This window comes from Leuciscus leuciscus, assembly GCF_965113295.1.
Source record: "Leuciscus leuciscus genome assembly, chromosome: 5".
Lineage (NCBI taxonomy): Eukaryota > Metazoa > Chordata > Actinopteri > Cypriniformes > Leuciscidae > Leuciscus > Leuciscus leuciscus.
This window is the reverse complement of record NC_138729.1, coordinates 18880857-18908186: the sequence shown is the minus strand read 5'-3', so window position 1 is coordinate 18908186 and position 27330 is coordinate 18880857. Positions and strand designations below refer to the sequence as shown.

The 27330-nt window shown below is 39.9% G+C and overlaps 1 protein-coding gene across 1 annotated transcript; it reads left to right on the top strand.

Moving 5' to 3' along the window:
- Positions 1–41: 41 nt before the first annotated feature.
- LOC309498955 (ADAMTS-like protein 2) lies at positions 42–27330 on the top strand. Its single transcript, XM_082169941.1, has 19 exons — positions 42–251; positions 4432–4534; positions 4850–4992; positions 5908–5983; positions 6221–6323; positions 6407–6552; positions 6658–6781; positions 9667–9747; positions 10513–10688; positions 11116–11437; positions 14205–14562; positions 16240–16340; positions 16462–16588; positions 19223–19436; positions 19661–19816; positions 23027–23197; positions 23275–23451; positions 25710–25854; positions 26457–27330. The coding sequence occupies exons 2-19, from the start codon at positions 4433–4435 to the stop codon at positions 26576–26578; spliced, it is 2844 nt and encodes a 947-aa protein (XP_082026067.1). The 5' UTR covers positions 42–251; position 4432; the 3' UTR covers positions 26579–27330.

The following is a 27330-nucleotide window of genomic DNA, read 5'->3' as shown; positions in this document are numbered from 1 at the left end:
AGCCGGGAAAGTGTTTTTACGAAGGCGTTCCCAAACTCTGCCACTCTCTTCCTGCTGGGACTGAAGGGAAGAAAGGGGGAGGGAGGAGGAGAGGACGGAGGAGAGGAGGGATGCAGGAGCACACCTTACCCTCTTTACAAAGCACATCCTCAGAACACACCATAAGAAACCACCACCACCAAACCACCACCACCAGCACCACCTACACTGTCCAAGCAGCACTCAGCTCCAACAGTGCCACTGGACTGCAGGTAAGAGCAAATATTTACTATGTGACTGACTCTGTGTGTGTGTGTGTGTGTGTGTGTGTGTGTGTGTGTGTGTGTGTGTGTGTGTGTGTGTGTGTGTGTGTGTGTGTGTGTGTGTGTGTGTGTGTGTGTGTGTGTGTGTGTGTCCATTGCACTGAATAGTGCTGAATGTTTTGGGAAAAGAGCATGGGAAGCCAAGCAGACTAGACACTTGTTCTACAAACCCAAACAAACAGTGTTGACTGCTCTGCTGATGCAAAGTCAATAAAGTGAAAGTAATGGTCTGTCAGGTAAAAAAAAAGAAAAATTATATATAAATATATATATCAAGTGATTGTAATGTGGCACTCAATTTTTTTTGTCCAGCTGCAGAGAACAGCTGAGGCTTACTTTAAGTCCAAAGAAGAAAATGAAATGTTCCTTGCATGATAAATTCTGCAATAAATATGAAAATGGTGCTTTTGCTCTTTTATACTGTTTGTTATTGAAAAGTCTACTTAAGTTAAAATATTTAGCTCTGATGAGTCCATCATGTTTTGAAATGTCCATTTGAAAAATCCCTAGAAAATTAATGTGTGGTTTTGATAATGTGTAAAGCAAGAGGGAAAATAATTTGATATTAGACTTTAAAATAGTCAATCTATTTTCTACTCACATAATAGTTTATCTACTCACATAAATACATCACCATGGATGATGAATGGATGAGGGGAACCACAAGAAATTAGTGAGCAGCTTAAGGGTGGACAGCATCCAAAGCAAAAGAATGAGAAAGATGAAGCCCTAAAAAGTACAGAGATATCATGGCCATGAATTAAGAATTATTTCCCATGATCTAACTAAATTAAAACGAGTGAAGTAATTAGTACAAGGTTGCCATGATTTAACTAAAACAAAAGAACAAACTTTTAGTATAATTTTTTTTTTTCCAGAATGTCATGTGTAGGGCTCCATAAGTAAGTATTCAAAAGTACGCATTCTGTTTCAACTTTTTACTAATTTGCGATAATGACCAGCTGACCGTACATTATTTTGCTTACTAAACTACTTGCCAACTAAATAAATATGTGAACATGAAATTTCGTTTAGAGTTTAAATTATTGTCATGTAAATTCTCAGCTGAGAAAAAAATTGTTTACAATGTACAATATTTTTTTTTTTACTTGTTTTTGTCTTTGACTAGCAACAAGATGAGCACTGTAACAATATTATAGTAATATAAATACTGACGTCTTCCAATGTCACTTTCACTATTTGAGTTTTTTTTGTGTATTTATCATATTAAATGAATTTATAACTATAATCATAAACACATTGTTATTTAGCACAAATAACTGTAGTAAACTGTTATTCTTCTAGTAATTTATACTTATATATCCTTCTCACATTCACAGGAAATAGCTTTCTTCCATGTTAAAAAATTAGATAAAGAAATCAAATGTTCAAAAGAAAAAGACATTTTCATGTCCAGAAAAATCCGATATTCCATAATTTTTGTAATTTTTAATTTCCATAATGAGTGTAATACATAATAAATAAAAATGTATAAAATAAATAAATAAAATATAAAAATAGGAATTGTATTCCGTAACTTGTCTGCCAAATGCATATATGTAAATGTGAATGTTTATTGATTATCTGCTCACAATAGTTCAGTTTGATCTGCATAAATGTGTCACAACACTTGCTGCTGGTCTCTCAGCACTTACATGGTTGACATGCTGTGAGTTTGTACCCATCACCCGTTAGACAGAAAGCTGCAATATTGATTTTCCACTTGAAGACGGTGGACGTGAGAAGGCTGCAGAGAACTGAGGAATCCTTGCGTCTGGTCCCTGTGACCAGGAGCTCTTCCAGAGAAGGATGAGTCTGCTTCCAGCTCACAGACAGGGCTTCCCCCTCCTCCCCCCTAATGGGGAATGGCCCTGCTGTCTGTCTGCTGCCAGGGAAAGAAAAACACCCCTCTTCCCTTGAGCGGAGGCCCCAGGGGAGGGGGTTAGCCTGTGTTTACTCTCTTTCGTGGCCTGGGAAACTCAGAAGAGGAAGGTCTGTCTCGGCGGTCGCAGCCTCGTCGCGTGGTCTGTGGGAGACGAGTGTTTGGCGAGCTGGCGGGGCTCCAGCTGTGTCTGGGGTGGATAATGAACTCCAGGTGCTCCAGTGGGTAGTTTAAGACACCTGTCACCAATATTTAGTGCCAGGAAAAGCCAGACTGCAAACAGAGTGAGATGATCTGTTTGCTTACTTTAAGGAGCCTACCTAATTGGAGGTGCAGGTCTGATGAGAAGTCATGAGATGGAGGAGAACTGGAGAAGTTTGTGTGATTGGCGATTTTTGCTAACTTTTATGGTCTTCTTAAATGAAATGTATATGTTCTTGCATCCCTGGACTTAAATACATGCCAGAGAATTGCATTCATCCTTTCATTGTATTTCATGTGTTCCGGTCACATAAAACGTCATGCCCATGCAACCTAAGAGGGCGCGTTTCCTAATATTTTTAAGCCAAGTGGATTTTGAGTAAAAAAAACAAAACTATTTGTGGCATCTTTGATTCACCCAAATAGGGGTGGGAAATATGACAAAAATCTTATATCACGATAAAAACATATCACGATATAGTTATTTTTGTTATTACATTTTTTCATATTAAAAACAAGAACAAAGAAGCAAATTACAAACAACAGGACAAATACAATTAATAGAACAAAGTTAGAAATTAATTTCAATTATTGTCCCCACAACATCAAAAAATTCCAAGTTTTACTATCATTGTGTACTTATATACTTATATACTTAATACCTGGACCACACACACACGTATAGCTTTTGTCATGTCTTATCTATCTGCCTAGGGCCCTAAATGATACTCTCACTGTCATCCATTTAAATATATCCTCAGAACATATAGTCATTTTGAACGAAAAACAATCTCCTTTGAGAATGTGTTGCTATATCTGTAGAGAATTATTTAACCTCTTAACTGTCACCGTCCCGTATACGGGACGCCTAAGTTTACGTCACTATATTACAATTAAATCCTAATTTAATCATGACAAACTATGTATTGTTGGAAAGGTCTAAGACTCCTTAACAGATATTTCAGCACTGTTTTTTGTTACAATTTATGCAGGAACAGTAATAGATGAATTTATGACAAGAGCGCACCTCAAAAAATCTACATCATAACAGGCGTTTCTGGCGTTTGTCACAAAAAGTCGATGCACACACTTTTAATAATTGAAACTTTGGTTTTCATGCTAAAAGTTCATAATAAAACATTTAATCTAGTATTTGTCAATAAAAAAATATAAAATAATATTATCTTCTAAAAAGTATAACATATATATTATCCTCTAAAATATTATATTATATTTTTTTATCGCCTTTTTTTATTACATTACATATTTTAGTAGTTATCATAAATTAGGTATCATTTGAAAGCTTACGATCTCAGAATTCATCCTGTGAAAACTGTTTTGAAATTGGACATTGTGTTACCATAGAAACGGTACTCTAAATTATTTTATCAGGCTCCTCCCCTTTTGGGCATAATTATGTTTCATAATTTATGATAAAAATATGTTCTAATCTTGACAAAACACATATTGTCAGAAAGGTCTGAGTCTCAAGGTTCCATATTTAGTGACAGAAGTGATATTTGGACAGAAATTTATTAATTTGTTATGTTAGAATGCATACAGTTCAATTCAATGGAATTCAATGACACCCGGTGGCTATTTTTGGTAATACGCCTAAACAAAATCTCATGGGAACTTCAATTTTTGTGATATCAACTTCAAATTTGGAACACAACTTGGTTAGATATATGGCTTTCATTTTATAGTAATTTTTTGTAAAACATATTTTGTAAAATATATATTTTATATAAAAGAAAAATATTAAATAAATCATATTTGATTTAATGTAAATTTAAACTTCCATAACTTTTTCATACTTTAATTTTTGAAGTGCTTTCACTTCAGCAATAATCTACTATTTTTCCCCTTTAAAACAAGACCAAACTTAGGTCTATACTCCAAAGCATTCTTGAATTACAACCATTTAAGCTTGAATAGTGCATTTTAATGTACATTCTCAAAAAGGGGGGTGACAGCTAAGGGGTTAAACCTATGCTTTGAGAGGCTATTCAGTTTCTTTTTTCCCAAAATATTCATGTCTTACAGGATGGGGATCTGGTTAAGGGCCCAGTATGTGGAGAGCAGTCTGGTGCTGCTTGGTCTTGTAACGCTGGCTCTGTCTCTGGGAAATCTCTCAAGCAGAGGACAGGTTTGAATTGTTGACAAGTTATTAGTTTTTATACAATGATGATAAATCAAAACCTGAGTTTACATCAGAGCACCAAACTACAGAAAAATATTTTCATACTTTTGTAATATATATAGATATACACACACACACACCTATCTCACCCCATTGAAACATTTTTGTTTTGTTTTATCATAAACCTCACTATTTTTGTAGTGCTACTTGTAATACTCTATGTCAAAGATTACACATAATAAGAAACGTTATAGCCTTCTCTAAGCAAAGATGTTGGTCTCCAATACTCACTTTAATAAATGAACTCTTTATTTTCCAAAGGATGAGGGTGTTGCCTCTAACAGTCTAGAGGACGGGCTGGAGGTGATCACATACTGGTGGGGAGAATGGACAAAATGGACCGCCTGCACACGTACCTGTGGAGGAGGTGTCATGTCACAGGACAGACACTGTCTAAAACAAAGGTCAATGAACATCAGCTTATCACATTTTATAATACGTTGACATCTATTATAAAAACATTTAGTTAGGCTACTGTTTATAATGCTGGTAAGATTTAACAGCAAGATACATCTTATGTGAAGAACATTTCCACAGGGTTTCCCTGACACTCCCCCACCTTTGAAATACAGAAACTACTGTAGCTAGTTATGGTAGCTAGCTGGAATGGAAGACCATTTATGACGCATGAAAAAAAGAAAGAAAGCATAAAAAGTTAGACATAAAAAGTCGAAACTATGAGATAAAAAGTCAAAATTATGGCATAAGTCAAAATTACAAGAAAAAAGTCAAAATTATGACGTCATTATTTTTGAGATAAAGTCAAAATTATGACATAAAAGCTGAGAGTCATAATCAAACATTTTAAATGTTGAGATACTAATTATGAGATAATAAACGTGAGATAAATAGTCATAATTGTGACATTAAAAGTCAAGTGTATGAGATACTAAAAAATTATTATGACATTAAAATAAACTTTATTCAATTCAATTATTTGTCATAATGAACTTTTTTGTCTTAATTATTTTGTCTCATATTTATGACTCAGAGTCTCATACTTTCGACCTTTTATTTCATAATTATGACTTAGTATCTCACAATTTAGACTTTTTTATGTCATAATTATAACTTTTTTAAGTTAAGATTTACCAAAGCGTGATTTTTTTCTTAGGTGGGAGAAATGGGTTTCCATAAGTTAGCCTGCTGAAAATTCAATGCTTTTGTACTATGTTCTTGAAAAAAATTGGTTTTAGTTTTGTTTCAAATCCTTAAACAAAAATCATTTAATTTTGTTTACTAGACACCAGTAAAAAAGAGAAAATTTGAAAATGTAATAAATGTCTACTAAACTAAAACAATATTTCTTTCTTTCAAAGAAAGAAAACAACAACTGGTAAAGACAACATGACATGCACAGGCAATGCAAAAAAGTATCATCTCTGCAATGCAAAGGTCAGCTCACAGTATCTGTCTTTCCTTTCCTCACACACATATACACAGTGCATTTAGACAGACCAACAGAAATGCATCCCAGATGCCTAACTTGACAGCGAGCCTCATGTTCCACTTCAACCCGAGGGATACTGTAAATGCATAATTTTAGTCAGTTTTAAGTTTGCCTATTGTGCAGTGGCAACCAAAAAGCAGTATCCAGTTGTATTCAACTGATCGTATTTCTGTAAATTACAGGAATGTCCTTCTACAGGAAGGAGCTTCAGAGAAGAGCAGTGCTGGTCATTCAACTCTCAAGTTTATAGTGGAAAAAATTACCACTGGAAACCTCTCTATCCCGGTATAAACTGTTTTAATTAATGAAGCTGTGCTGTGAAGGTATCATTTATGTTGAAACAATGAACCCTGTTTATATTCCTGTAGATGACTACGTTCACATTTCCAGTAATCCATGTGACCTGCACTGCACAACCTCTGATGGTCAAAGACAGCTGATGGTACCTGCACGGGATGGAACATCTTGCAAATACAGCAACTACAGGGGTGTGTGTGTAGATGGGAGATGTGAAGTAAGTTACACTGTAGATGGCTATACACTAATATAAGGATACATCCCTATATTACTTTTCTCATGCATGTGATCTTAATTTATAAGCTGATGTGTAACTTTGCAGCCCATTGGATGTGATGGTGTTCTCTTCTCCCCAAACACCCTGGATAAGTGTGGTGTATGTCAGGGAGATGGGAGCAGCTGCAGTCGTGTTACTGGGAACTTTCGTCGTGGGGTTTCCAGTCTAGGTAATGTTAGCTCAGTGTTCCCTTTCAAGGGAACTCACGCTGCGTTGTATGACGACACTTTGGGGAATGCCTTTGACGTACACACAATCTGAATGTGTGAGCTGCTTGGGAGTGGAGCATGCACGGTCAGCTCTCGAGGGGGCTGGCTGTGTATACTGTGAACAGTTTCCCTTGAGGAACAGTTTCCCTTGCCTGGTCGTGTTTGAAAAGAAAGAAAGCACCCAGGCTCACGCTCCCCGGGAACGGGTCTCACGGTTGCTTCACTCGTGGGGATCGCAAATGGAGCTAGGGGAGGACCTTGAGACGGCTTCAGCCCTTCCTCAGCTCTCAACCTCTAGCTCCAGTGCTCGTTTTCGGGGTCCGGAAGCCCGCTCTGCAGCTTCTTCTGCCCTGGCCGAGTGGATGTTGATGGGACTATCCAGTTCTGAGGAGATGGATGTCCTAAGCATTGATGCGGGTGATTTGGGTGATTCGCCAGCCCTTTCCCCGCAGTATGAGGAGCTTGTGGAGGTTTTAACTAGTGCATGGCAAAGCTCACTCTGGAGACAGCTTCGGTCTTTCCACTATCAAATTCTGTCATGTAAATAGCTAATCTGCCATGGCGCGAGCGAAACGGGCATTTAAAGGGAATGGGAGATGAGACTCTGATTGGTTTAATGCACATAAATCACAAAACACACCCATTACTCATTATGAGAATAGGGACAACCCTTTTAGACCACGCGCCTGGCGCGCCAACCATTTTTCCCGTCGTTAAACTAGCAAAAGTGGATTCGGACACGACTTAAGTGAACTTGCGCCGTGCGCTTTAGACCATGCGCTTAGATCTTTAAAATTGGGCCCATAGTGCTTCAGGGCACGGCGGTTTCCATCGAACCAAAACCTTGTTACAGTCCCATTGAGGTTGCGGTCATGAGGGGTTTGCCCTCCATAGTAGGTCTGTAGAATATCAATTTGGTTATATCCTGCAGTGAATTCACTTCAGGACACCGAATGCACTACTCCAGTGGTTAACAAAATATGTTGTTTTCAAACAAACGGTATGTTTACTATAAACAGATATGTTTATGCACAAATAATAGCCTATAATATTGAAAATACAATAACAAAAACATTAGTAGGCCCTTTGTAATTTAAAAATGTAAGCCTAGGAGTAGCCTATAAATTTGCCCTATTTTAAATGCAATAACAAAAATATCAGTATTCACACTTGTGTGTAGGTAAAAAAATAATGAATATAGGCTATTACTAAATGACTTCTGTCTGGGGCCTCAATACTTGCATGTTATTTGTGAGGCTTTATCAATGTGAGGCTTTATTTTTTAGGCTTTTGGCGCTATAGCGAGCGATAACAAACATGCGTTTATTAACAGAGTAATGCGTCTTTCGAAAGAACATTGTAGCCGGAACTACTTCTCTCTCTGTGTGCGTCTATGATGAGTCACGCAGGTACTGGGCTACTCCGCAGCGGCAGCGATCCGACCCAGGGTAAAATAGTCCCAATGTAATCACTTATTATAGGTGTACCATAGTGATTCAGGATAAGACAAAAACACGGTTTGGAAAATGGATTCATGATGAACTCGCTCATTATATACATTTTGAACAGAAAAAAGTTAAGGACTTTTATTTAATACAAATTGCTCAAAACTTTTCAAAATATGACGCGACCCCCCACAGAGCTCGCTGAGGCCCCCTTGTGGGCCGCGACCCCCCTGTTGGGAACCAATGCACTACTCAAAACATCCCAGAGGTCAGCCTCCAGAGGCTGATTGCTCTAGTAGATTTCCTATGTCCTTGTCCCATCATAGATCTATGCCACTTGATCTATTCTCTGAGGAGATTCAGATTCACGATGTTGACAATTCCTCTTTTCGTGAGTCAAATTAAGTTTTTTTTTAGTTTTTTACGATAGATCTAAAGGATGCTTACTCCCACATCTATTCTTCCATAGCACAGGCAGGTGCCTTCGTTACTTGATCATGTGGAAAAAGGCCTTGGTTCCTTTCCCAAGGCCCAGTGTTGGGAGCATCTGGACATTGCAAGATCGTGTCAAAAGATGTTCGGTCCAGTTCGGTCCAGGTAGGATTCTCACCCTAGGCCGGGTTATGTACCCAAAGTGCCCACTAATGTGGCCCAGTCCACAGACCTTCAGGCCTTTCAGTTACTGGTATGCTTCAGCCCCCTAAGTAGGGCTGCTCGGCGACCAATCAATCTATAAGCAGGTGTATTGTGGAAACTATTTCTATGACTTAGGAGGTGTGCAGTCGGCATTCACCTCTTCAAGCTAGAGCTCATTCCACAAGGGGTATGGCACTTTCAACAAGGTTCCTCAGTTTGGACCACCCGGTCACTCCGGGGTCGCAAGTGCTTATGTCCTGAGTTGTGCCTGAACATCTTCAAACAAAGACAGGCATTTGTCAGCATGGCGAAGTGGGTATTTTGTTCCCCAAAGTGTCATTATACGACGCAGCTTGAGTTCCCTCGAAAGGGAACATCTCGAGGTACGCATGTAATTATGGTTCCCTGAGAGGGGAATGAGACGCTGTATCCCTTTGCCATACTTCCTGCATGCCTGTGAGCGGCTTGCTTCATCCTATCAGAAGCTACCTTTGCTTTATTGCCTGCTTCCCTTTATAGCTTCCTTGTACGGTGGACGTAACACCAATCAAGATTGGACTAGTTGCACACTTGCTTCAGACGCTTGCATGCCGAAGGTGTTCCCCAACGTATTTTCATATGACGCAGTGTCTCGTTTCCTTTTCAGGGAACCATGGTTACATGCGTAACCCGTGACGTTTTGTAGAATGGCATTCATATGAAATGGTTCTGAGTAAACTCATCAAGGAACTAGAATCCTAATTAAGTGAACTCTTTCTTTGAAGGTTATTCTTTGATAACTCAAATCCCAGAAGGATCATGGGACATCCAAATTATAGAGAGGAAGAAGTCTGCAGATATCCTGGGTGAGCAACTGTACTATAAATCATTCAGAGTGGTATAGCGTGTGAATTATGTTTTCCCTGTTGTCTGGTACATAGGGACTACTGAAGAGTATTTTGAGGTTTATTTTAAAGTGCAAAGTATAGAACATTTAAATGTGTAAAAAAAGCTCTGTAAATACTTTACTTGCATTTTTACAACACTATAAGTGTGTCTCATGGGGTAATCAAAAGTTATACACACACTTGCGGTCTTCACACCCACTGGAACGCTTATGCCAAATACTGGAAATACGTTTGGTATTGGGACAGGCCCTTTGAATAACTTGAGTACTCAACTGTGCACTAGACTTTCAAAGTATGACAAGTACTTCATACTTCATCTACAATATCAAGGCATATAGGCACAAATCTGTGCAGAGAAATTCATGATAATTACCCTATTAATTCATTCAGAATCGCCCTTTCCAAACTTACAAGGAAATACAAGTTTAAGGAGATAATTTTATTATTATTATTATTATTATTATTTATCATTGGCTGCATTATAATGATTTCTTAATTCAGAATACTTTATAATCAAAGATGGCATAGGTGTATGTGTTCTAATTTGGCTATATATATATATATATACATATATGAATATGTAACGGTTTAATTCCACTCCACTTAAATGAAAAAAATTACTTGAATAAAGATGAATTAATTTAGCTGAACATGACTGAATGACAAGGTCAATTAAATGATCCAATCCTCCCATCACTATAGTTCACCCTTGTTATTTTCCAGCTGTGACTGACCAAGCAGGGAACTTTTTCTTCAATGGTGCATATAAAGTGGACACCCCACAGAACTTCCATGCAGCAGGGACCATTTTCAAATACCGGCGGCCTACAGATGTGTATGAGACGGGGATCGAGTACATCGTGGCTAAAGGGCCCATCGATCAGCCCATCAATGTTCTGGTACTGTAGCCGTGGTCCTCCCTTCGCCGCCAAGGGCTCATGGGTAATCTCACTGGCTGGCTAACAATGGCTTCGACTTTGTGCAGGCCAAAGGTCTAATGGTTCACTCTGCGTAAATGGTAATATTCTGATACATTGTCCCTGGAGGAATGACTATTTCACTTTAATTTGGGTTTATGGGATGAATGTGGGATGATGCAGTATTGCAAAAAGGGAAATTCTGAAATGTCTTTGGACAATTATGGACATTTTTCAACCGCAGTGCCCTTTACTTGCCAAACAAAGCATGATTCTGTGCAACAGAACAGCCTTTAGTCCAGAATATTTATATATTGTTTCCTGCAAGTTTAAAATGGGATATTATCATAACATATTTGTCTTAATGGTCTCTTATTTGTTGGACATGTCTCTGTCTGTTCCCTTAAAGGTCTGGAACCAAAATGGCCAAAATCCTTACATTACCTATGAGTACACAGTGATGAGGGACTCTATGGCTTCTGTCTCCCAGCCCCCAATTTACAGAGGCCCACAAGGAGGATCTAGTCTGGTTTCTGTAGAAATTGGGAGTGTTTTACATCATAATGAGAGCATGTATGATAAGGCAGTTCCTGAGATGGAGGGGAACCAGGTACAGACCACTGGGCCCAGGGCTGTGGAAGGACAAAAGCCTGGCCAGGAAACCAATGAAGTGTACAAGACAGCTAACATTGACTGTGAGCAGGATGCTAACACACCAGTCCAGTATACAGGTAAATATATTCATTTACGCTATCTATACATTTCTGTCAAAAAGTACCTTAATGAGGAATCAAATTTGAGATTGTATTAAATGTTTTTATGTCTGTTAGTTAATGAGGGATTTGTTGACATTTTAATTTATTTAGAAAAAGACTACAACTTTCATTTTAAAGTGAAAATTAAAAGTGACGTTGTTGCCATTATATGGTGTTTTTATTTTGTAATTATATTTTATATATTTCTATATATGAGAATATTTGATAATTTTATTATCTTCAGTATTCATCATGACCTATTAGCTAATTTAACAGAATCATCCAATTGCTAATATTGCTAATATGTTTATTATTATTATTGATGTTGAAAAAATTTTTTTTAGAAACCATGATATATTTTTGTCTGGATGTTTTGATGAATAGAAAGTTTAAAAAAACAGCAATTATTTGAAACAGAAATTTTTTGTAACATTATAAATGTTTTACTGTCACTTTTGATGATTTTAATGAAAAGTCTTATTAATCAATTCATTAACTAAATCATTTTTTTTTCATTCATGAAAAGGCACTGCATTTTCTCTACCCTCACCCACTAAATCTAGTGCCTTCTCTCAGGTGTCAGAAGCACGCTCAGCAGTTCCGAGTGAAGACCCGGTGCTTCAGCTATCCAGCTCTGAGGAGGTGGATGTGCTCATCATTGAGGCAGGAGAGTTTGAGGACTCACCACCTCACTCTTCTGCAAATGAGGAGCTGCTGGAGGTTGTCACTCCTGCAGTGGCCAAGTTAAACATCGACTGGCTGGCTGAGAGGCAGGACGCTCATCCTAAAAGCAAACTTGATGAGCACTTTCTGCTAAGCAAAGTGCAACCTCCACATCGGGGCCTGCGATTTTTGACACTGAGGTGTCAAGATCGTGGAGGAAGCCATTCTCTGCCCTTAGGGTTGAACTGGGACTGCTCCCGCCCATCATGTGCTTTAGGAAGTACCTCAGGTGCTTAGGGGTGCAGCGGTTTCCAGCGACTTCAGTTCTCAGTGTCCGCTCTGAGATGTTGCGCCATTGAGAGGCCCGCTCCCTCTCTGCTAGAGAAGCCGGTTGTTCCCTGCCAGTCATCTGCTTCAGGGCGCTGAGCTGACTACTCTAAATATTCCAGAGACCAGTCTCGAGAGGCTAGTTCTCTTAGTTAGTAGACTATCTGGCAGCTTAGAAACTTAGAGTTTAGAGTTTGCTCCCGGCATGGTTAAAGCCTTTCTGCACCCTAGACCGGGTTACTTGCCTAAGGTTCCAACCAATGTTGCATGATCTATAATGTTGGAAGCCTTTTGTCCTCCTCCATATCAGACGTCAGACCATGAGAAGTTTAATCTGTTGTGTCCAGTCAGAGCAATGAATGCTTATGTCCACAGAGCTGCCCTGTGGAGGAAATCCGTTCAGCTGTTTGTCTGTTTTGGTTCGGCCGAGAAAAGTTCTCCAGCGACTAGAAAGATAATGAGCAGGTGGAGGCTTTCTCTCTTGCGTATGAGGCGTGCGGTCAGCCTTCAACGATGGCTGTCAGAGCGCACTCTACTAGGAGTATGCCGGCTTCTAAAGCTACAAGACGTATGTGATGTGGCAGGCTGGTCCTCTCCGCACACATTTGTATGGTTTTAAAACCTGGACTTGGACTTTACACCGGGGTCCCAGGTGCTCGTGTCTCATGTCCGAGGTACTCGCAGGATTCACACTAGACAGTCACTTGTCTGTATGGCGGAGTGGGCATTCTCGTTCCTATAAGGTCTGCTTCTTCTGACGCAGTGTGAGTTCCCTTCAGAATTCCCTAAGAAGGGAACGAGATGCTGCGTCGCCCTGCCACACTTTCTGCATGCTGATCGACTTGATTCGGCTAATCAGAAGTTGACATGGTTTGGTCCAGGTGCGCTTTACAGCTTCCTGGTCATGATGTCACACACTACGTGATGACACCCCGGCATGACATTGGATGCATACTTCACACATTTCACACATACTTCAAGACGCATGTATAGCGTCGCTTCTTGCCATGCAGAATCTCGTTCCATTCTCAGGGAACCATGGTTAAAGTCCTAACCTGAAACGTTATGTATCATCATCCTGAGCTCATGTCTAAATACACTAAATACTCTAATTAAGTACAACTTAGCAGTAAATGCATGTTTCCTGAAGGGGCCCCCGTCATAACCGACCTGTTACACAAATTAAATAATGGACCCCAAATAAAGATTACTGTGATCTTTAAAATGACCCATCAGCCTCACCTCTGAGATTTATTCACAGGAGTGATGCTTTCACTATATCTGAAGTAAATGGAGGATAGACTAGACATAAAAAGTACATGGTTCACTGGGCAATCATCAGTGAATTAAAAGACCTCTTTCTGCCGGCCCTATGGAGTACTTTATAATGCATAACCCGCAACAAAGATTAACAAGAGAGGATGAAAAATTCAGAGAGGCCTGGCATTTTCCTTGGCTAAAATGAGAATTACAGACATTTGTGTTTGCTGTTGGTCTGACATTACCTTGCTAAACTGAATCTGTTGAAATTGGCAATGATCCTCTCAAATGAGTTGTTACTGAATGCATTGATATGCAGTGATCCGTTTAAAACCCAGACTTGTGTTTTGGGTTGGTACTGACCAAGTTTTTGGGATACATTTTTTTTAGTCCTACCATAACAGGTTGTGCCCTAAAGCATAATTAATTTAGCTTTTTTTCAAACGAATCCATCCTTTCCTTAATGAATCTATCTTTCTTCTTGTTTTAAAAGAGGGAAACTGCAGCTGGCCCAGTGGAGTAGGAGCCCCTGGTGTTGTACCAATCAGCAGACCTGCTGAGGACATGGCAAACTCTGAAAACCTCATCTGGAGAGTGCTACTGGGAGAACGAGTCGGCTCGGACGGTGTTCTTGCTAACATCTCAACCAATCAGCTTCTAACTCACAGAGATGGTTTGTCCTCTGAAGCAGGCCCACTGGAGTTAGACTACAGCAGTCTTGAGCAAGCGGGTCTTAATGGCTCACTGCTTGAGTTCACCCTTGGACACCGGCGAAATGACACGGGGGACTTCCTACTCCCAAACAGAACTCTTACTACTAATATTTCACGCAATCGCAGCAATCGCACCAGGTAAATATGATAATGTACACTATGGTTGATAAGATTTTTTTCATGTTTTTGAAAGTGTCTTATGCTCATCAAGGTTGCATTTATTTGGTCAATAATACAGTAAACACAGTAATTTTGTGAACTTTTTTACAATTTAAAATAACTTTTTTTTTATATATATATATATATTTTAAAATGTAATTTATTCCTGTAATGGCAAAGCTGAATTTTCAGCAGCCATTACTTCAGTCTTCCGTGTCACATGATCCTTCAGTAATCATTCTAATAAGCTGATTCGGTACTCAAGAAACATTTCTTATTATTATCAAAGCCGAAAACAATTATTTTGCTTAATATTTTTATAGAAACCATGGTGTATTTTTCATTATATAAAGTTTAAAAAAATCATTTATTTGACAATGACATTTTTTGTTCATTATAAATGTCTTTACTTTGATATTAATTACTTGGTATACATTTCTTTCAAATAATAACATTTATAATAACATTTGAACAGTAGTACACTTGATCATATTTCTTTTTTTAATCATATTTTAATCATTCTAATAATTATTATAATATTTATTTATTTTAATAGCCAATAGTCTTTCGTTACATAACAGACATGAAGGATGATTTGATACTTGCTAGTCGTTGTGTTGATGGGATGGGGCATCCTCATTCTGGAAGGCATTTGATTGGCATTTGACAAAAGTCTGTGTAGTGCAGGATGAGTCATCAAAACTCCAATTCTGACTTCATGTGGTTTAAAGTCAGAAAAGCCAACTTGCTGGTTTGTCGAGTGAATGGCATAACTTGAATTTACTGTTCAAATTCTACATTGTGCAAAGCTAAGAAAAGCTAAATCACAATCTTAAATCTGCTCATTATTTGCTGTTCGAGCATGATTTTAGAAATCTCAAGATCATGCCAAGATCTTCCATACAATAAAGAAGCAGGTATCTTTATCAGTTGCCTCTTTTGGCATTTTTAAATGTAAGGTCCTAGCCCTCCACACTGGCATGCCAAAGCTGTGCTGGATGCGCATGTGTGGGACAGCCCTCCTCAAGGGAGAATGGAATGTGCTGCAGACTCAAGCTCTGGCTTGGTTTTTTTGTTAACGTTCTTGGAGACATTCAGAGTGCCGAGGGGAGACGGCCAAGCAGAGGCTGGCGGGATTGCATTCCATCATATTTATAATTCATGCTGGGTTCCCTCCGCCGTGTCCAAACACTGCTTTACCAGCCCCTCTGCCAGAGATCATAAAGAACATCTCATGAAATGCCCTTACTCGTATCCGAAGGAGAAGAGAAAGATTCCAGGTGGAGAGAAGAAAAGAAGGCCGAATGTAAGGATGATGGACTTTCTGAGGAACATAATTCAAGATGTTTTGTTATTTGTGGAAAAAATTGCCATAGATCACTCGGGTACAGACTACGCTTGTCGCATCAGATAAATCCCAGGAATTTATCAAGAGGAACAAATTTTATTGGCTTCTGTCTAGTTGAGAGAATGCGCTGTTTTCCATCCTTGACATTAAGGTAATGAGTGTGACCAGGAATGGTACAAATGTTAGTGGTTTTATGACTGGAGTGTCAGTTGGTGTCTCGGCATCAACAAACGTGAATGCTCTGCCTAATATACAGTGCAGGTGGCTGAACCGTGGCCTAGTCTGAGATGCTTTTTTCTTTACCGCAGAAATAACCAAAGGCTCCTTCAGAAGAACAAAATGAGCGCTGCTGACATGTACCGGTGGAAGTTGTCCTCACAGGAGCCCTGCAGTATGACATGCTCGATAGGTAATTAAGGCATTATAACTAAGTCTCAGTGGCCACAAACATCCACACATAAGTATTGCTGATAACCATGTTTGTTTATGTTGGGAGGTTTGTTTTTTATACAATGTCCTATCTCGAATAGGTGTGTCGAAATCACTCGCCATGTGTGTGCGGTATGATGGCATTGAGGTGGATGATGTTTATTGTGATGCTTTGACTCGACCAGAGCCAGTTCATGATTTCTGCATTGGCAGAGAATGCCAGCCCAGGTGCGCGTGCTCAATTGTCACAGAAATGCAGGGGAAAAGTATGGAGCACCGCACATGACATGCATAAAAACAGTATATAGATATTGTGGCCACAGATGAAAGGGATAGTTAAACTAAAAATGAAAATTCTGTCATCATTCACTAGGCTAACCCATGTGCCGTTCCCAGTGTTGGGAGTAACGCGTTACAAAAGTAATTAATTACTGTAATGCATTGCTTTTTGCTGTAACGCGGTAATGTAAGGCATTACTGGGGGGAAAAAAGTAATATTTTACTCGGTATAAATGTCAGTAACGCGCGTTACAAGCATTGTTAGTTAACCTGGAATAAAGTGGTAGTTTTTTTTTTTCTTCATACAAATTCGCCAAAATCACCGCGAGATCAGCAGAGGAGAAACGTCCGCGCAAAATGTTTCACTTCCTGTAAGTTAATCAGACAGAGCCGAGATGAGTGAGCCTGCAGCGGATAGTACATTCTCAACAGCGAGAGAGGGAGTTTCCTGCTTACCAGTCGCAGTGGTCCAGCGCCGTTTCCATGGCAACTCTGCGCCGCGGCCGCTCCAGTGTTTGAAAGCGACATGAATGTTCAAAGTTCACGCGCACGGCAATTGATTAAACCACGTCAAAATCATGCAGCATTTACAAACATCTAGAATTAGAACATTACTTAAATAAAAATCTCATTAATATTAAATTATACATTTAAAACTGATTTTGGAGATCTATGACTCGTTCATAAACCAAATGGCCTATGCCCACACTACTGCAGTCACTCACAATAATAATTAAAATAAAATAAAAATATTTGGCTTAGTTATTATTCATTAGTTATTTTTATTTTTGCTAAAGTTTAAGCCTAAAGTTTACCCCGGGCTTAAAGTAAAAAGATGTCTGTACCATGCGTCCATGCAAAGTACCATGGTAATATTTGAGGTACCATGGTTATATCTGAGGTAGTATGTACCATGGTAATATGTACGGCAGAATGTACTGAGGTACCATACTATGTACCATAGTAACATACTGTACAGTATAGTACTTCAGATATTATCATGGTACCATGATAATATCTGAAGTACTATAAAGTATGTACCATGGTTATATCTGAGGTACTATGGTATGTACCATGGTAAATCTGAGGTACCATACTATGTACCATAGTAACATCTACAGTACCATGCAATGTACCATGGTACCATGATAATATCTGAAGTACTATATAGTATGTACCATGGTTAGATGTAAGGTACCATGGTACTACCATGGTACTACTATGGTACTACTATGGTATACCATGGTATGTACTATAGTACATCATGGTAAAATTTCTTATGGGTCCAAGCTCAGTCGGATACCACATCACCTTCTACTGGATGTGTAATGAGCTAATTGAGCATCATACGCTACATTTAGATTGCCAAATCCATATTTGCAGTTATTTTGGTGAGAGTAACTTAAAAGTAATGCAATAGTAGTGTAATGCCTTACATTTTAAATACAGTAATATTGTAATGTAACGAATTACTTTGAAATGACAGTAACAAGTAATAAATAACGCATTACAGTTTCGAAGTAACTTGCCCAACACTGGCCGTTCCAAACCCATAAGCCTTTGGTTAAGCTACGAAACACAAATTAAGATTTAATGAAACCTGAGCGGTTTCTGTCCATTGAAATTACAGTTAACCAAAAAGGCCATAAAGGCGTCGTAAAATGAATCCATATGAATCAAGCTGTTTAATTCAAGTTTTGTGAAGAGATTCAATCGCTTTATTTGATGAACAGATTTAATTTAGGCTTTAGTTTACATCTAAGCAATGATCGACACATACATAGAGTGCATCACATATGCACGGAAGCTCAAACATGCATGTGTGATGCCCAAGAATCAATGAGTTTTGTTCCAGAGTGATGCACCCATGTTTTCCATATGTGATGCACTCTATGTATGTGTAATTATATGTAATGGATTATATGCATTGATTCATTTTATGATGCCTTTATGATCTTTTTGGATCTGGTAATTTTTGGTGACCTAGACTTTCAAAGAATGGACAGAAACCTCTCAGGTTTCATTAAAAATATCTTAATTTGTATTTCAAAGATCAACCAAAGTCTTATGGGTTTGGAACAACATGATGGCATGTGAATGATGACAGAATTTACATTTTTGGGTGGAAAATCCCTTTAAAAAATTGTTAATCCATGGTTTCATTAATTTGTTCCCTCGTTTTAGTTAAATTGTGGCCATATTTGATTAAATAGTTTTTAGGTAAATCTTTGCTACAAATGTATTCATTTGTCCTTAATTTAGTGTTTAATTTAGTAAATTCTGGCCATAATTTAACTAAAATGAGGGAACAAATTAGTACAAAGCGACACCCATTTACCTAAAAAGAGGGAACTAATTAATAAGTCGTGAGAACAAATTTTTAATTCGTGGTCACAATATCTTGTGTTTTTCCCTCGCATGTCATGTGTGCGGCTCTGTGGCAAATACAAGAATAGGAATGAAAACAATACAAAAAATGAAAAATTTCCAAAAATAAAAATTCTATCATTTATTCACCCTTATGTCATTCCAATTCCAATTCCAATTTGATTATGTCCCATGAAAAGTGTTTCTTGTGTCTAGATGGGAGGCAAGCAGCTGGAGTGAGTGTTCTCGGACCTGTGGAGAAGGTTTCCAGTTTCGCCTCGTGCGTTGCTGGAAGATGCTGGCTCCCGGCCTAGACAGCTCAGTGTACAGTGACCTCTGTACAGAGGCACAGCTAGAGCTCCCCCCAGAGCGCCGGGCCTGTAAAAGCCCTACTTGTGGTCCTCAGTGGGAAGTAGCTGAGTGGTCTGAGGTAGGTTAAGAGCTCTTTTACTTAATCCTCCATTATTACGCCATTCACTGTAAGTAAATAAATATATTCTAAATCAGTATTTTTGTCTTGGCCAGTAAAAAATTACTACAAAATTATTTAAACAATATCAGTTTATATGAATAGCAAACTGAAAACTGAAATGGTTGGACAATGTCAATGTTATGTAGCATACCAAAGAGAACCTTGTTTTGTTTGTTGTGCAGTGCCCAGCTAAATGTGGTCGCAAGAGTCTGGTTACTCGAGAAGTCAGATGCTCAGATGAGATTCACGCATGTGATGAGACAACTCTCCCAGCATCTACCAAAAACTGCACCGGCCCTCCATGTGAGCGCCAGTGGACAGTGTCTGAGTGGGGACCGGTAAGACACTGTGAAGATTTTAAAATGCACACACATTATGCTTGACTGTAAAAAAATATTTAACACTGTGTTTTTGTAACGTTTAGTCCAAGGAAGATGAAAGTAATTCTAATAAACAATGAGGTTTATTAAACACAGCACATAGATAATCCAGAAGGGAGCGAACACAAACGAAACAGCGTGTACTGTAACTCACGAACAATACCAGCTTAAAACTGCTGCAGGAGTGTTTCTAATGCATCGGCCAAGGGAGTGACAACAAATTTGACATCTTTCTCTCTTCTGACCATCTCTCAATATTCTTTTTTTTTTACTCTTTTGGAAAGTCATAGCTATTTTTTTATTTTTTATTATTATTATTTTTTTTGCTATTGGAGTAAGTGAGAACGAAAAAAAATGATTTGTTGTAGTTTCCGTTCCCTTTCAGTCAGTTACTTTCAACGTTACGTCGGACTGACATCATGGCGTCTCACCTGGGAGCCCAATCACCTCCAAGTGGTAACTAAACAAGCCATTGAACATTGGCCAGTGAGATTTGCATGCCGAGTCACAACCAACCGGACATACGGGTATAAATATGACTGGCATTACTTCATTCATATTTTGCTGAAGCCGAGCGGTTGTACAGTGATCGCTCATTCCAGTCTAACTACAAGAAAAAGATTATATTTCTGAAAACAGAAAAAGAGCAAACAGCAATTCTAATTGCTAATTGGAGATCTTACCTCAGGAAACAGCAATTTTTATTTATTTTCTTTGTGGGATCTCTCTGCCGGTGTGAAGGCACATCCAGCGGTGTCCCGTATCCAGCTTGCTGTGCACGAGAGAGAAGTCCAGTGAAGTGCAAAGCAAGCACGGGCAGTCAGCGTCTTTTTCAAGATGTCTTTCTGTCCATGTGTTTCTGGATGTGGTTGTTTACTGACTTCATCTGACGGCCACAATCGCTGTCTCTCATGCCTGGGCAAACAGCATGCTAAGAGAGCGGTCATGGATGGTGCATGATCTCATTGCAAGAGCATGTCTATGTTGGCATTGCGGTCACGACTCTCCTTCTTTAATACGGCGGCACGAGTCCCCTCTGCTGCTACCCAGCCCCCCGCAGCTTCTCATAGTAGAGCTGCGGGTCTGGTTAGCACTTTGGGAGATCTGAGGGTTACAGAGGGAGCTTCTCCGTCCGGCCAGCACCCACAAACATCACACTCCTCTAGCATCCCATGTGCTTTGAGTTCCCAAATGTTGGCGCGGGTCACTCACGTGAGGCACCTTGTGTCTCATTCGGTGCTCCGGATGAGAATCGAATGTTGATCGCTGCATCTGGGAGTGGGCTTTTGTTCTCTGGAGAGGAGATGACGGCCATGCTTTCCCGGACCGCCGCCACCACTCCAGTGCCTTTCTTCCCGGAGGTGCATGAGGAGGTTCAGAATTTTGACTGCACCTTTTACTGCGCAAAGCTGCTCTTCTGCCTCCTCCATTCTCACTGCCCTCGAGGACATTCAACAGGTGGAGCGTGCAATTGTGGTGCAAGGCATGTAAGACGACAGCAGCCCTGGGCTGGGGTTGTTGCAGGAACTGCTCACAGCCACTGACCTGCCCTCTGGGCACCGAAAGTCACGCCACTGGCCCTCAGCCAGACGATGTCCACTCTGATGGTCCAGGAATGCCATCTCTGGTTGGACCTGGTCGATAAAGTCTGATTTCTTGACGCCCCCCCATCTTGGCCTCTTCGGTGACACTGTCGAGGACTTTCCCCAGCAGTTCTCGGTAGTCTAGAAGCAGACTGAGGCCATAAAGCACATCCTGCCCCGACGTGACACTGCCACCAAGCCACTGGTGCACAGCGCCTCTCTGGTAGACTACTGCAGAGCTGAGGGCTGGGCAACACCTAACACATTTGCGAGTTTTTACAATCTCAGAGTGGAGCCGCTTTCTTTCAGTGTGTTGGGTACAAGCTGGTAATGTGTGGGAAGGCTAGCTCGCTGTTTTGCTTGAAGCACCATTCCCCTCTTACAGGGGGATACGAGTGCCTACTTGCTCTTCAGGTGAGTTCCCCACTCGGCAAACCCTGAATCGAGTTCCTCCAGCATCCTTCAGCAGTCTGACGCCAGGCCCAGTGCTCATGTGCATGCCCGGCCGGTCAGGCCTTGTTCTAGGCTAGATGCCCATATGCTGTGATTCTCCTTCCATAACCCCATATGTCTATTGTCCATTTGGAATGGAGGTCTACCCCTCAGGATTACTTGGGGCGCTGGGTAGGTTATGACATTGTGAGGGCGGTTGCTAAAAGGGCACGCAGCAGCTTGCCATCATCTGCGTCTCCAACACTTGTAACACAGTTCAGTGGCTGTGGCGCTTTCCATGACGTCAGTCCGACGTAACGTCGTAACGTTGAACGTGACTAACTGAATGGGAATGTCTAGGTTACTGATGTAACCCCCGTTCCCTGAAGGAGGGAACAGAGATGTTACGTTCCCCCTGCCACAGCCCTGAATCACCGCTGAATGGCCCTGATCCTGTCTCGGCTCCTCAGCAAAACATGAATGAAGTGAGTAATGCCAGTCATGTTTACACCCGTATTTCCAGGCATGCAAATCACACTGGCCAATCTCCGTTGGCTCGTTTAGTTACCACTTGGAGGTGATTGGGCTCCCAGGCGAGACCCATGACGTCAGTCCGACATTCCCTACTCCAGGGATCGGGGGTTACATCAGTACATCAGTAACCTAGACTTTCACTGCTATAGAATTTTAGTTTTGTTAGTTATGCAAATGAAGAGTGATGCAAATGAAGCTCACACCATATGCATCATTATACAATAGAATCTCATTGGTCCAAAATCCTGCTCCTTATAACTTAATGGGATAGTTCACCCAAAAATGAAAATTCTTTCATCATTTAGTCACCCTCAAACCCATTTTTTCCCTGTGCGGAACTTCAAAGGAAGATAATTTGAAGAATGCTGGAAAGGAAACAACATTGGAGCCAATTGTACTTCCATTGTATTGGCAAAAAAGAAGAAAACATATATTTTTTATATATAATATAAGATATTTTTCTCCAAATAATAAAATTATTGGAATGAAATGAGGGTGAGTAAATGATGACAGAAATGTCATTGTAGGGTGAACTATCCCTTTAAATGTGATTTGATTAGGTGTGATTGCAAGACATTTAATTTTTCAAATTATTATTTTTTTTTTCATTTCTACTTAGTGTTCAGGCATCTGTGGGCATGGAAAAACAGTGCGTCATGTGTACTGCAAAACACCAGAGGGACGAGTGGTACCTGAGTCTCAGTGCTCACCTGAAAACAAACCTCTGGCCATTCACCCCTGTGGAGACAATGAATGCCCTCCACATTGGCTGGCTCAAGACTGGGAGAGGGTGAGGATTATGCGTATGTTGTGGAAAATAATGATTTGTTAATATTTCTTCAGTAATCACTGTCTTCTGCCTTCCAGTGCAACACGACATGCGGACGCGGTGTGAAGAGAAGGACGGTGCAGTGTGTCGGCATCACGGGTGGAAAGGTCCAGATCCATGGTGATGAGGAATGTGACAGCAGTAAGCAACCAGTAGATGAGGACACCTGCTTTGAAAGGCCTTGCTTCAAGTGGTACACAACACCATGGTCTGAGGTGAAACATTTAAAAATGTATTCAATTTATGATGGCAGATTGAAATAATAAAAAATACAACTAGTATCAGATTGCTAGAAAGTAGAACAGCTGGCCATGTAGGCATTTGCAGTAAGCTAAGTGAGTTACCTTTCGAGGGAACTCAGCACTGCGTTAGAATATTGGCACTATGGGAACGCTTGTGCATGATAGTGTCTGAAGCACCTGTTGAATCACTCCAATCTCATTTGTGAAACGTTGACAGCTTCTGTGCTTCAGTAAACTCTCTGTGTCATAATGGCTCTGTCTATCTGAAGAAACACTTGCAAGCTATCTCTTCCCTGAGTCTGTATCGTCCCTTAGGGCCTTTTCCTATATGTAGATTGAATGCTTTGTTCCGCAACAGGGACTTAATTTGTTACAATGTTGCAGTTTCTTCTTGGTTCGGTTTGTTTTCACATGTTAACATTTCAAAGCGTACCAAAATGTGTTTATGCAAGTCACATGTGAGTAAAATTGTCCTCTTATTGGCTAGAGTTCACCTCAAGATAGATTGACAAGTTCACTCTGCTAGCTTATTGTGGCTTTATCTGTAGTTGTAGTGACACCAACAAAAACTTAGACGAATGTAGCCTTGATTTCCGCTCTGACTGATCATTTATATACATAAATTATATTACAATATATTTAAGATGAATCACAGAATCAGACATTGCTGCTTTTTATATAGCACATTTCCCGTTATGAATTACGGTATCGCTAGTTTCGTTAGTCTGTTGGGTCAGATTACTTCTCATCTCAACCAAACTGCTCCAGAATTAGTTTTTAACTGGGCCTAGACCACCTCGTTCAGGCAATCTCAGAGTAATCGTTCCGGAGCGGATCCAAGCGCGATTGCCATGTTCATATATGCTTAAACGAACTGAAGAACGGGAGAAAATGCACCAGGTTCCGAAACAGAAGCTCTAAATTAGCCAGGTGTGAAAACGCCCTTAAGGCCCCGACATTGCCCACCAAGCCCTGTAGAAAGACATTATCTTTGCTGGGCGAAGCTTACATGGCTGTAAGTCAGGCTGGAGCATGTCTGCACATAATGGTGATACTGCATACCAGGCTGACCTGCTTAGGGATCTGGATGAAGGTGAGGGTGTGGGCCCAGACGCTGTGAAAGAGTTACACCGGACCACAGATTTGTTTCTCCGGGCCACCAAGGAAATGGCCCATGCCATCAACATATCCACATATGGCAGCTATGATGGCTACGGAGAGACATTTGTGGTTGTCCGGTATATAGAAAAGGACCTTCATGTTGGATGCCCTGCTTTCCCCTCCTGGCCTCTTCGACTACGCAGTAAACACTGTCAGTTTCACGAGGCAAAGAAACAGGCAAAGAAACATTTCAAAGGTTTATCTCTCTCCGAATCCAGGTCCTGGAGGCTGCTGCTATGGAGCAGCCCCAGGCCAGTACAGAACCCCAGGCCTCTCTCAGGCAACAACAGAAGCAGAATGTCATTTCTCTAGCCCCCCCTCAGCCCATTCAACAAGACGTATGGCTGCCTGTAAGGCCGTGTGTCCACCAAAGACTTTTTTAGCTAGTTAAGAACGCAAGGCTCTCTGCTGAAAAAAACTAGCTGTGGGCACTTGAGATCGCTTCGGCAGCGCAGCATTTTTTCAGTTGAGACGCGGGCTGGTCCTCTCCACATTTATCAGATTGTACAGCCTGGATTTAGATTCCACACCAGGATCTCAGGTGCTTATGTCCTAAGCTTGTGCTCACCATGATTCACTCTTGGACAGGCATTTGTCACTATGGTATAGTGGGTATGAATGTTCCCATAGCTTCAACATTCTGAAGTAGCATTGATTTCACTCAAAAGGGAATGTCTCGGTTACAACTGTAACTGGTTCCCTGAGAAGGGAATGAGACACTGTGTCATCTTGCCATACTTCCGACATGGCTGTGAGCGACTCACTTCAGCTAAACAAAATCTGACAATATTTGGTCCGGGTATCCTTTATAGCTTCCGCGGTACGCCGTCATGCGTCATGGGATGATGTTTCGCCAATGAGATTGGAGTGATTCCACACGTGCTTCAGAAACAACCATGCTGAAGCGGTCCCATAGCGTCATCAACATTCTGATGCAGCATCTCGGTCCCTTTTCAGGGAACCAGGGTTACAGTACTTACCAAGACGTTTACTAGTTTTTAAAATACCGATTTTCTCTTCAAGTGTAATTCACTGGTCTTTTCTCTTGCTTGTACTCAACTGTTTCTCAGTGCACCAAGACTTGTGGTGTTGGTGTGCGAATGAGAGATGTGAAGTGTTACCAGGGAAGAGAGCTTGTTCGTGGATGTGACTCTTTGACCAAACCTGTTAACAAACAGACCTGTGCACTCCAGCCCTGCCCCACCGAACCTCCAGGTGTGCCTTAAAGATATTTTAATATTCACTCACCCTCACATTGTTCTAAATCTTTATGCTGCTATTTTTCCAGTTAAATATATACAGTATATGCATCACAGTTTCCACAAAAATATTAAGCAGCAACTGTTTTCAACTTTGATAATAATAAGAAATTTTTCTTGAGCACCAAATCAGAATATTAGAATGATCACTGAATCACTGAAGATATTAATAATGATTCAGTAATGATGCTGAAAAAAACAGCTTTGACATTACAGGAATATATTACATTTTAAAATGAAAATAAAATATAATATTCATATATAACATTTTAATATATATGAAATATATATAATATAAAGTATATATATAATTGGTGTCATATGGCATCAATGTGCCGTTTTTGTTCCTTGTTATTGCAATTCATTATGTTTATAATTTTATGCAGGTTTGGAATGACATGGAGGTGATAAATTATTACAGAATTTTAATTTTGTGGTGAACTAATCCTTAAATAGGCACTTATGACTGTAATATTACATATTCTAAGAAACAAAAATCCTATAGGTTCAAATAAATCATAAATAACATGAATTGTATCTGCTTCAATGCTTCCTCAGATGAAAACTGCCAGGATCGTCCCACCACCAACTGCTCGCTGGCTCTGAAGGTGAATTTGTGCAGTCATTGGTATTACAGCAAGGCCTGTTGCCATTCTTGCCGTAATCTTCGAGCTTCCTAGCTAGACTCCAATGCTCAGGTTTTCATCTATTCATGTCACCTGCATTGTGCTTGTTTGAGGATTGCAGCAAGGGAAGTTTGAATCAGTATTTGGTTATATGTTAAACTAGCTCCATAAAAACTGCATTACTGCCAGTATTACAAAATGATACCTACTTCATGACAATGTCCTGTGTTTGTGGGATACCGTAAGGAAATATTAAATTATTTGATTATTGCTCAGAGGATTATATTGCATGTCATAAAAGTATTTATTATTCATCAGGTTTTATTGGACATTTATTATCTGGCAGCTGAAGATGGCTGATTTTAGTACTGTATATCCAAACAGGCTTACCCTCAAGCCACTGCTGGCTCCTACACTCTACTGTTTACTTTTATCCAGTTTAACTATTGCTAGACCTAGGCTTATGTTAATTTATTGGTTACAGCAGTAGCTTTATTGGGTTCTCTGATATGTATGTATCCGAATAATTCATTTTGTATTATTTGATTTGAATTGACAATGGATTTAACAGAACTTGACATACCCAAGTAATTTTACCCTTGTCATTGAGTGAGTCCTGACACTTGAACATACTATAGTTGAAAATGTATCTGATTCATATATTGTTTCATTAAGACACAATAAACCTCATATATTGTATACTACCTTACCTCAAGTACAAAAGACAATCAAATGTATGTCATTTGATTTTCTTATAGAAAAACAGTTGTGTACCTCTCAGAATATTAAATAATAAATATTATACT

Excerpts from the sequence above, each read along its gene's own strand:
- LOC309498955 (XM_082169941.1), top strand. The coding sequence starts at position 4,433 with ATGGGGATCTGGTTAAGGGCCCAGTATGTGGAGAGCAGTCTGGTGCTG. Across the intron at positions 4,535-4,849 it reads ATCTCTCAAGCAGAGGACAG|GATGAGGGTGTTGCCTCTAA; the intron begins GTTTGAATTGTT and ends TATTTTCCAAAG. Across the intron at positions 10,689-11,115 it reads ATCAGCCCATCAATGTTCTG|GTCTGGAACCAAAATGGCCA; the intron begins GTACTGTAGCCG and ends GTTCCCTTAAAG.